The sequence below is a fragment of the Sinocyclocheilus rhinocerous genome, unplaced genomic scaffold (assembly GCF_001515625.1).
Source record: "Sinocyclocheilus rhinocerous isolate Xijiao unplaced genomic scaffold, SAMN03320098_v1.1 scaffold1339, whole genome shotgun sequence".
NCBI classification, from domain to species: Eukaryota; Metazoa; Chordata; class Actinopteri; order Cypriniformes; family Cyprinidae; genus Sinocyclocheilus; species Sinocyclocheilus rhinocerous.
This window is the reverse complement of record NW_015634830.1, coordinates 800,564-812,773: the sequence shown is the minus strand read 5'-3', so window position 1 is coordinate 812,773 and position 12,210 is coordinate 800,564. Positions and strand designations below refer to the sequence as shown.

The window sequence follows — 12,210 nt, the reverse complement described above, 5'->3', positions numbered from 1 at the left end:
ACTTCAGCAGGTTTCACTTTAAAATCAGTGCTGTCTCTTTAAAACAATCGATCTTTGGGCTAAAAGTATGAATATTTCTGTCAAACTAATTTCTCACAACCCACATTATCAAACACTCATAATCTAAAAGAACCATCAAGAACATCACAGAACCATCACAGAAGAACCATCAAGAACATCACAGAACCATCATAGAACATCACAAAACTATCATAGAACATCACAGAACCATCAACCAGCACCTGTATAGCAACAGTAAAACGCACTAGTTGCTAAGTGAGCGTTGCTATGCAGCCGCTAGAGATTTGCGTGGTTATTTCAAATGCTAAATCCTTCAGAAGACTGAAAAAACACATGATTTGATGATGCGGTCACATGCGAGATCGCGGTGAGTTCTCAATGCAGAGAATGAGGGAATAACGCAGCAATCGCTGATGAAGTCATCAACACACACACGCTCGCCCTGTCAGCCACACCACAGCTTTTTGATCATAAGTGACAGCTGTTTCCTCTCGTACTATCCACACACATGCGGGTGCTGCGGCGTCGCCATGGAAACCGCTGGAGGAAAAAATTGCGACGTACTGAGCGCTGTCTGGGGCTGGATATTTTTAGGCGATGGAGAGAAAAGAGGAAGAAACCTGAGAGAGAAAGTGAGAACTGATGGAGGACTAGAGAGGAAGTCTTTGCTGGTGAAGTTTAGGCTAGTTAGTGTGATGAAGACTAGTCTCGTACATACACACTTAACACTAATAACTGAATTTGGTTGGCGAAAGATGCCACCTTGTTGTTTTCCCCCAACTGGTTGGATGTTGTGATGCCAAGCTTTGTGTCAGAGTCAAATGATGTTGATGTGACTGAGAATATACACTACTGTTCAAAAGTTTGGGGTTAGTATATTTTTATTCTTTCTTTTTTTGAAAGAAATTAAAACTGTGACACTTTAGACTGGAGTAATGGCTGATGGAAATTCAGCTTTTGCATCACTGAAATAAATTATATTTTAAAGGATATTAAAATAGAAACCATTATTTTATATTGTAATAACATTTTGCAAGATTACTGTTTTTTTCTGTATTTTTGATCAAATAAATGGAGCCTTGATGAGCATAAGAGACTTCTTTAAAAACATTACAATTCTTACTGATCCCAAACTTTTGACTGGTAGTGTATCTGACATCGTAGCAACTGCATAGCAACACAGTAAAAACAATTCAGAACACCCTAGTAACTGTACAGCAGCAAGTGTTTTTACAGACCAGCAGCACGGTTGTTTTTTCAGAAAATTTGAAAATCTGCGTGCTAATGTGTGTTTGTGTCCGCAGAGAAGCCAAGAGCTCCGTGTGTGTTCAGACAAACACCACAGCCGGTTACCTGCAGGCCGTGGACTCGGCCGGGACCCCCCTGTGTCTGTCCTGCCGGAAGCCCAGCGGGGAGCACCACGGCTGGGCAGGAGGCTTCTGCAGCCCTGCCTGTACGGAGGACTTCCAGCTGCGCTCCAATCAGGGCTACATGCGCACCCACGTGCTGGAGAAAGAGCAGGGTGTGTGTCAGCACTGTGGACTCAACGCCCACCAGCTGTACGTGCAGGTCCGGGACGCCCCGCGCATACACCGCAACGAGATGCTGGACAACACCTGGCTGGCACAACTCCCTCTCAAACAGGTTGGGCTCATTTGTAGGACCCTCATCTGCATATTTGGCCATTTTTGCATCCATCCATCCATCTATCTATCTATATGCTGAAATATTGCATGCTAAAGTTGCTCAGATGCTTAGTGAACTCACCCAACGCACATATTCTGGTATTTTTTATAACTGAAATGCAATGTGCAATACAGTTTCAGCATTTTTACCTTAATTAAAGCAGTCACTGTGCTCTCCCAGCTATTAGATGTCAAGACTAGGATAAATATAACAAAAAATAAAGATACTGCACTCAAAATGTTTTTATTGTCCCCTAGTGTGGATTGTATGATAAAAAAAAAAAAAAAAAAACTCGAGTGCAGACCGCCATTGTTATGTATTACTTTTAGTATTTTTAAGTTGCCTTCTTTAAAATGTAATGCTTGCATAAATATGCCACAAAAATATTATTATTATTATTAATATTTGTGGCTAATGTTATTTGTTGATGTTAAAAATAATAGCTGCTATTATTAGTATTATCATCATCAACAACAAGAAATAATCAGTAGTAATAATAATAATAATAATAATAATAATAATAATAAATGCTACAAATAATATTAATAGTTTTTAAAACTACATAAGATGCCTCAAAAGTAATAATAATATTATGATTATCATTATTTTTAATAACAACAATAAAAGTAAGTTTAAAATTCTTAGAAATGTAATGCTTGCCTAAATATACCTCAAAATATTAATAATAATAATAGTTGTTATTAAACAATGTTCATGGCATATTTTAACTATTATTTTATTGTTTTTAATATAATAATGGTTATTTTATTATTTGTTGATGTTAATGAATGAATAAATAAATAAATAAATAAATAAATAGATATTGTTGTTGTTAACGAGAAATAATAATAAATATGCCACAAATATTATCATTACTATTTAAAAAAAAAAAAAACATAATATGCCACAAAATATTATTATCATCAATAAAAAATTTTTGTTATGATAAAATATTTAGGGCAAATGTTTATTACTTAAACAATTATTTAATAATAATAATAACAATTATAGATATTATCATTAGCATCATCATCTACTCTTCATATAGAAATAATTTTCTTTTTCAGATTTTTCTTTCTTTAGAATTTTCTTTAAAGGGGTCATATGATGCGATTTCAAGTTTTCCTTTCTCTTTGGAGTGTTACAAGCTGATTGTGCATAGATAAGATCCCTGAAGTTGCAAAGACTAAAGTCTCAAAACCAAAGAGATATTCTTTATCAAAGTTAAGACTCTGCCACGCCCCCCTAAAACGGCTCGTTCTAACACGCCCCCACATATCTACCTCACTATGTGGAAATATTTGCATAATGCTGCCCAAATGTGCACGCAAAGAAAGAAGGCGTGGTTTCAGTAACCGCAGTTAGTGTTGAAGCAGCCATGTCAGGGAGACGCTGTGTGTTTCTAGGCGAAAGCAAAAGCACTTTATTTGGCCTTCCGAAAGTAGATGCATTTAGGAATCTTTAAGATTACTTACAACAGAACAGCAATGCATTTTATGGACGACCGTTTCGTGAACCTAGGAGTGGAGGTAATTCCGACTTTGCTATGACAATCTGGTGCTTCTGAATCAGCGATTGTAAGTATGTTTTGTTACTAGTTTAAGTATTTGCTATTGACTGTTCAAATGCGGAGTTTTGCGCATCGTGTGTGTGTGTGTGTGTGTGTGTGTGTGAGGGGAACAGGGTCACATCACAGCAGTGAGCAGCCTGTCAGAAATCATAGCACGTCAGCTGTCTTGTGTACTGCATCATCACTGTGTCTGTTACGCGACTCTGTTCCCCTTTCGGGCTCTGTCTTTACATTTATTTTGAAAGATGAAGCTCGCGGTTATGGTAAGGGGTGTTACATTTCCGATGAGTGCTTGCGGTGTTTGGCCAATCACAATGCACTGGGTCAGCTGGCCAATCAGAGCAGACTGCGCTTGTCAAAGGAGGGGACTTTGTAGAAAACGAAGCGTTTGAGAGAGGCGGGGCATAGAGGACCTACAATAATGTACAGTATTTGAAAAATAATGTGTTTTTTGAACATTAAAGCATGTCAACATATTCGGTTACACCTAATACACAAAATAATGATCTTTAAAATAGCATCATATGACCCCTTTAAAAAGTCATCTCTGATCTTTATCCGTGTCTACAAAACCAGTCGATTACCCCTCCTCATACCTCCTGCTCAAAAACGTCCTCTGGTAGGATCTGTGTGAGGTGCATGTAGCACCAGGACTAATTTTGTCTGGGAAGTTGCCCAGAGTTTGGGAAAAAGCATGTTTTAGTCGCTTCCAAAAGCACATTAGCCGGAATTATCCCCAAACATTCGCAAGTAATTCGGCAGACGCTGCATTTTATTGAAAAATATTGCTTACAGAGAAAGATAAATAAAGATAGCCTGTTTAGCTTGCAGAAGCAATAAGAGCTTAGCAGCCTTGGGCGTCTGCTCTCTGACTCTCTCTATAGAGTTATCAGTGCTGTTCACACTCGCACTGTGTCTTACACACACACACACACACACACACACTCACACAGCCGCCATCCTTTCCTCCCTGGAGCATCCAGTGTTAACACAACGCCTAGTCTGTCAGATTGCCATTGATTTTTCCCACAGTGCATTGCTATGAGGTGCAGGTTTGATTTTTGTTCGGCTTTTCTCGGCAGCGGCCTGATCAATAACGCACTTTAAGCTCCAAGTGCCCTCGACGCACAAACAAGCCCGCTGTCGTAACGCATACGGAGAAAGCTTCATGCATGTGGTTTGGCGCGTACGGGTTGACTTATCGACACTCGAGGTCTAGTAAGGAAGCTTTCCGCTATCGTAGTGGGAGGTTATCGTCCGTGTCGCGACCCTTGAGATTTAGGATAATTATCGGCCGGCTCTGTTGAGGGGGAAGGAGAGGATTGATTGGGTTTTCTCCAGAGACCGTGAGGCTAAAAACAGCCGCGTGCTGAAATGCCAGCGCTTTGGCTTGGGCCTCCTCACGTTCCCAGCGCTGATCTTCCACTCGTGATTTCCATGCATTTCCACTCCAGCTTTAATGCTGCCGAACACCTGGAGTCCTTTACCGCAGCGGCCTGTTGAAAAGCCTTTGGAATGGGGGAATTACGCTTCCTAGAGTTTCCCAATGGGCTATTCAGAGCACTTTCATGTGACGGTTCAATAAAACAACAGGAATAAGACTCTCTCTGGGTGGTGGAGACTTTCAAGTGCTGGATTCTTTAAAAGACAGACATATAATTGTTTTTTTTTTTAATCAGTATTCACATTTTTTTTTACCTGATCGGTTATTGATTCTTTAGTATAGTGTTCAACAGGAAACAACAGTGTCAATTTAAGTGTAACAGTTAGATATAGCCCCAAATCACAAAAACTATTTTTATCAAAAATATTGTTTTTGTTATTAATAGCAAACAGTTTTTTAGTGAATTATTTAAGTTGTGGTGGTTCTTACTAATAATTCTTTTTTTTTTGTCTTATGAAAATATTTAAAGGGGTCATATGATGCGATTTCATTTTTTCACCTCGCTTTTCAGACCGATTAGTTTTGTAAAAATCGACGCGTTTCAAAAAGGCAGGGCATAGAGGAGAAACAATAATGTACAGTATGTGGAAAATAATGTGTTTTTTTTACTTTAAACCACATAAACACATTTCATTACACCAAATACACAAAATAATGTTCTTTTTAGCAGCATCATATGACCCCTTTAATAAATATTATTTTGTTAATAGAACAAAGTGTTAATATTTCCAAAATATTATTATTACAACAATTTCTTATGTTTTTTTTAAAATTAATAATGGTAATGTTTTTATTAAAATTATTGTTAATATTGTTTTAATCAGATAAGAATGCTAATAGAAGAGAGATCAATATTTTATTGAATTGTTGATGCTGTTAATAATGATAAAGTATTATTATATTACTGTTACTATATGACTTATTGATTTCAATTTATTTCAAGTTGTTAATAACTATAATGAAATACTTGTTGCTGTTATTAACAAAAGAAATTGAACAACAATATTTTCAACAATAATAATAATAATAATAAGTGTTGTTGTGTAGCTATTGTTATGCAAATTAAGTTTTTCAATAAATAAAAATGGGTTCTTCATATCGGTTATCGGCCACTTAGGCATAAGAATAATCTGTATTGTATGGGTCATGTGAGAAAGATCTGTCTGCCATTGTGTTGCAGCTGAATGGGATGATTCAGAGTCCCGCTGAAGGACAGTTCTGGACCACATTAACCCCGTGTACAGAGGAGGGGGACAGTGTTCCCTCGTGAACCTCCAAACCCTTTGTACTGTCTGCCATCGTATGGTACATTATCTCATCCACACACATCGTATTCAGAATTTATTTGAGATTTTTAAAATGATATTTAATTGATCTATTTAAAACATATACATATGTAAAAATATAAACGTGCATAATATTATTTATAAAATATTTAAGTATTTATATAAATATTTAAAACAATAATAATTACTATTTAGTTTTATGTTTATTATTAGTGATTCCATCAGCACATCTGTGGCGGGTTTGTTTAGCAGAGGACCACACAGCAAGCCAAAGACAGAAGTCAGATGAAACGAGACCAAGCTGCCTCCAAACTGGCCTCTGACATCACACGATTCTTTGTCAAGAAATGAGCCATTCTGTCTGCAACTATTAAAAACACATATTCAGAGCAGCAAAGAGCTGTTGCCTTGGAAATGACCCGTCTGCGTTTTCCATGTCAGAGGCGTTATTTACCAACATCTGCAGTATTTGAGGATTTTAGCCAATTGGGTAGCTGTATTTGAGTTATTTTGCCAATTGGGTAGCTGTTTTTAATCACTGCTCTCAGCATGAGACAAAAGAGCTTTTATATTCGATGTGTTCAACCATAAATTCAATAAAATCACTAAATAAACATGCTACAGTCACATTTAGTCGTTTTGTTCTACATTTAAACAAAACCAGAGAACTGAAATTCGGAGTAAATGAGTCGATGTTCGTTTGGAGCGTGTAAAACTAACTCTTTTTGGACCGTGAACTATTTGTGTTGTAGGTTTGCAGCGCGGCTCTTCAGACTGCCGCAGGACGTGCTGGCGTGAGATGTTTCCCAGTGTCTGCTAGGTTTTTTTTGGGTCAGTGCAGAGATAGGAGGCTGTGTGGAGCAGCAGTCAGGCAGGACAGGATGTTCTGAGGGCCGGATGACTTTCATGAGTGTCTATACAACGTGATAAAGCTTAATGGTTTATATAATCATATATTCTAATTTACAGATATCCAGTTACAGATACATATAGTGAAATTACAACTATATATTAAATGTATATACTTTAAGTACACATACAAGGTAAAATATATATTTTATATAGCATAAAAATGTATTTTGTATATCATTTTGAATGAAGTACAGATTTAAACAAATATATATTTTAGATTTCAAATATAGAAGACTTTACATATTAAGATATAAGTACCGATACAAGCTGTATAAGTACCTATACAAGTAAATACTGTATATAGGATTATTTTTGTTACCAATAATATATAACTATTATAATCAGATATTATATACATAATAAATAAATATCATTTACAATATTATATTATATATATAAGCCGTTACAACTATAATTCAGAATTTACATAATTCATAAAGAGAATTTACATTTTATATATTCCAATTTACAACTATATATTCCAAATGTTTAGCTATAAATTTTGAGATACACATTCCAAAGTGCAGATACATGTTTAATGTGTCAGATACATAATGCCTTAGCAGGTAAAGATTTACCTGTGTAATGTTTGATAAATAAAAAATACATTTTTATATTAAAAACATTTTACCTTTTTTTGATTATTTGGCCCAACGCCTTATAAACATTAAAGCTGCACTGTCTGTTCACAGTGATGCTGCCAAACAAATTAGCCGCTTAAAACCCGTCTCCCAAACACTCCTCCGCCGTCAGCGTCGTTAGCCTCTGACCAAATCACTCACGCACTAATGAGAGAACGAAGGGAACGAAATGTTCGTTTACCATAGATTTGGGTTCAAAATCAATCCCATTTTGAAAAGTAGAGCATTTTGGGAGCATGTGTATGTTTTTATGGAAAACTTCCAAACGTAAGAGACAAATCAAGGAAACATGGTCATTAGTGTGATATTCTGTGGGAAGAGTTGAACTTTGGCTTGTTACTTCAAGCATTATGTTCGTGTAGATGTAACATTTATTTTAAGACAAGTGCAAATTGCATTGGTTGGGTTATGAAAGTATCTGTTTGTATAATCATGATGTTCTGCGACTCGTTCGGCACCTCGGAGTCTAATTTCGTTCAGGTGTGAGATACGCTCGAGTGTACGAGTTAATGAGGCACAACCAAAAACACTTTTTCTGTCTGCCACAGTTAATATAGACACAGCTGTGTGCGTTTATCCTCTTACATCTCTGTTTTATGAGTGGCCAAGCAGTCCTGAATAGACTGAATTCAGAATAACAAGGACACACAAACATGAGCGGCCAATCACGAGTGATTCCCTGGGTTTCCGGTCCTTTGAATCCCTGTTTTTGATCTTTCTCCGTTTTGTTCGCTCTTTTTTCGCTCTTTTTTCCAGCTTCAGAGAAAACGTAGCCTCTGACGTCTGAAACCTAATCAAACCCACGGGCATGAATTTACACATCACTGATGATGAGGGTGGAAACGCATCTCTGGCATAGAACAAAATGGATCATAATGCCAACAATAAGTATGTTTGATCTCCATTCTTATTTGTCATGGTATAAGACATACAGCAAACCATAATATCCAGCAGGATAGCATGCAGTAATTCAGTGCAGCAACAAAAAACAAAAACAAAAACAAAAAAACTTCTTGACAAACCACTTGCAATCCAGTTTAACCAGCTAAATACACTAAAAAGGCCAAAACACCTTATTTTAAGTTTTTTTTTTCAAAAATATTTTTTCCATTTAACCCAAAAAAAGTCATTAAAAAAAAGTTCCATACAATATAATTTATGTATTTTAATAATGTAATGATTTATATACATTTATAATAATCCCTTTTTTAATTAAAAACAAACATTTAAAAAAAAAAAAAAATTATTATATGTACATATATTCAACATATTGTATATATGAATATTATGAAAAATAAAATAAATATTCATTGTAAAAATCCCCCACAAATCAGTTACATATACTAATACATTTTTTTTACATTTTAAAATTTGAAATATATATCATATTTTATATCATATAAATGTAAGTATATACTTTAAATGTATATAAATTACTACATTAAAATATATATCTACATAGTAATCTCCCCCACAAATCTCTTTAGTCACAAAAAAAAAAAAACTATTGTGTATATATACACTAATTAAAAAATAAAAATTCTGCCAGGACATTATCCATTAAAAAAGACATTTCCGTTAACCCTAAAACACAACGCAATGCAGCGCAAAATTCAAAATACAGGTAAAATACCAGAAAATTCCCTTAATTAATACAGTACATTGTGCTTTATTTTTACAGTTTTTTTTTTTTTTTTAGCATACATTACATTTTTATATAAATATTTTTCATTTATTTTTTTTATTACATATTGGAAAGAAAAGTACTACATCTCTGACTATTATTTCATTTATCAGGCTTTACGCTGTACATGTTGCCTTAAAATCCTTTCAATTATTGGCACCCCTAGAAATTCTTATGAGTAAAATATCTCTACAGTACATTGTGCTTTATTTTTACAGTTTTTTTTTTTTTTTAGCATTTACATTACATTTTTATATAAATATTTTTCATTTATTTTTTTTATTACATATTGGAAAGAAAAGTACTACATCTCTGACTATTATTTCATTTATCAGGCTTTACGCTGTACATGTTGCCTTAAAATCCTTTTCTGATCTTGTTTTCTCACCATTGAAGACAGTCATCAAAAGTAGCATTTTAGAGGATGTGGCTCTTTCAAGTATTGCAAAACAAGTCGTACACAAGTACAACCATGAAGGACAGGACCGAGCTGACTTTGAAAGAGTGCTTGGGTCACTGAAAAGGGTTGACATGTCTGATGTCTCACTGTAATAAGGTGCTGCTGTCAATACGCTACGTCCCCTAGTGAGTAATGGTCATTACTTCTCTGCCTGTCAAAGAAATCAAAGTTCACACCTGCGGACGCGGACCTACGTGACCACCGGCACGCCTGCGTGACTTTATTACCGACGAGAACAAAAGACCAGCAGCAACACAACAACTTTAATAACGCTGAGACTGAGAGATATTGAGTGGACATCAAATGAAGGCGCGTGTCCTGACAGCCCCAGGGGATTTCTGACGGAGGCCGGATTCAAATGACTTTGTGTTTCTTGTCGGGCGAATGGCATGAGGGAGAAAAGCAGTCTAAACAATAACACGGAAGAAGGTAATAAAGTAGGTGATGTTGGGCAGAAGTAGCGCTCCGGGGTAGGAGACCTGCTAATGTCCGTCAAAAGTCAAAGGATGTGCAAGAAGCAGCTTTTACGTCAGATGGTGGCTGATCTGAACCGTTCACATCCTTGAATGTTCTTATAGCGTTTTGTGGCACTAGGTGCAGATGCAGAATAATCATTTTTAAACTCGGAATTCTGACTTTTTTCAGAATTATCAGATTTAAACTCGGAATTCTGACTTTTTCCAGAATTATCAGATTTAAACTCGGAATTCTGACTTTTTTTCCCCGATTTATCAGATTTAAACTCGGAATTATCAGATATAAACTCAGAATTCTGACTTTTTCAGAATTATCAGATTTAAACTCGGAACTGAGAGATATAAACTCAGAATTCTGACTTTTTCAGAATTATCAGATTTAAACTCTGAATTGAGAGATATAAACTCAGAATTCTGACTTTTTTCAGAATTATCAGATTTAAACTCGGAATTGAGAGATATAAACTCAGAATTCTGACTTTTTTCAGAATTATCAGATTTAAACTCTGAATTGAGAGATATAAACTCAGAATTCTGACTTTTTTCAGAATTATCAGATTTAAACTGAACTGAGCGATATAAACTCAGAATTCTGACTATTTTTCAGAATGATCAGATTTAAACTGAATTGAGAGATATAAACTCAGAATTCTGACTTTTTTCTGAATTATCAGATATAAACTGAATTGAGAGATATAAACTCAGAATTCTGACTTTTTCAGAATTATCAGATTTAAACTCTGAATTGAGAGATATAAACTCAGAATTCTGACTTTTTTCAGAATTATCAGATTTAAACTGAATTGAGAGATATAAACTCAGAATTCTGACTTTTTTCAGAATTATCAGATTTAAACTGAATTGAGAGATATAAACTCAGAATTCTGACTTTTTTCAGAATTGTGAGATATATTCATAATTGCTAGATATAAACTCAGAATGGCAAGGAATAAAAGTCAGAATTCTGAGTTTATATCTTGCAATTCTGAAAAAAAAGTCAGAATTCTGAGTTTATATCTCAAAATTCTGAGCTTGCATTTCAATTATGGGAACAAAAAGTCAGAATTGCGAGATATATTTACGTTTTGTATTCCATAGTTTCCTGTGTCAGCCACGTCCAGTTAGTTTTGCTGTACAAAAACAGTCGATTATGCTGGTATGTGTTATCATATTTTACATTTATTATCATAAACATACTGGTTTTTAGTGCAAATAGCTTTGCAGTTTACTTCACTTTATTTCTTGTAGTCATTTACCTATAGCAGCTAAAGGATCAAAAGTCTCGCACACAAGTTAAAAGCTTACTTCTGTGTTGAAAAATAAGGTGGCTAGTAACATAGAAACTGTTATGAAAGACTGATATGTAAAGATGATGTGTGGTGATCTGAAGGATGGTGTCTGTTTCTAAGGGAACGCTGAGCATCTTGGCAGAGTCTCAAACTTTTCTCTGTGCATCAAGAATTCTCCAGTCAGTTATTAACTTCTATTTCTAGCTATTATCTGGAAGTGTAGCACTGAAATGAATGACAAGATTAAATGGAACTGGAATAGAGATGCCATGCTAACTGCTATTAGGAATGCAATGCGATGGTCAACTAGTCTTTCAACAAGTTGATTAGTGAGGTCAGCTAATGACAGTGGAGATGCTGGCAATGAATTTTGAGGACTACATTTTGCTGTTTTTTCAGCGTCTCGCGCAATGAGTATTGCATTTTTGTTAAACTGGTATTGAACACCAGAATGTCATTTAAAAAATATGTGAGATTGGTAGGCATGAACCAAATGCGTAATTTAAATATATATTAAAATCATATTTAATTTAATTTATCTAAATATATATTAAAATAATCTATACAAAAATCTATATAGCTCATTAAAATATAAATATTATCGTTATATATTGGCATTTATATTCTGCTATATTAACTGATCCAGGAACAGCACGACAGGAGAATATTCCCCTCCATCCAATTAATTACAGTAATCACTGCAGAGAGCGTCCCTACAGGCGCAAAACAAGCGATCGAGGA

At 35.2% G+C, this 12,210-nt stretch overlaps 1 protein-coding gene across 1 annotated transcript in view; it reads left to right on the top strand.

Moving 5' to 3' along the window:
• The window catches only part of LOC107745995 (DNA annealing helicase and endonuclease ZRANB3-like), a 20,837-nt gene extending 10,713 nt beyond the window's left edge, over nucleotides 1-10,124 (top strand). Inside the window, exons 5-7 of the mRNA XM_016560026.1 lie at nucleotides 1,326-1,665; nucleotides 8,317-8,448; nucleotides 9,865-10,124. Coding sequence (XP_016415512.1) covers nucleotides 1,326-1,665; nucleotides 8,317-8,340 — 364 coding nt within the window. The 3' untranslated portion in view covers nucleotides 8,341-8,448; nucleotides 9,865-10,124. The remainder of the gene's footprint in view (nucleotides 1-1,325; nucleotides 1,666-8,316; nucleotides 8,449-9,864) is intronic.
• Nucleotides 10,125-12,210: the final 2,086 nt, after the last annotated feature.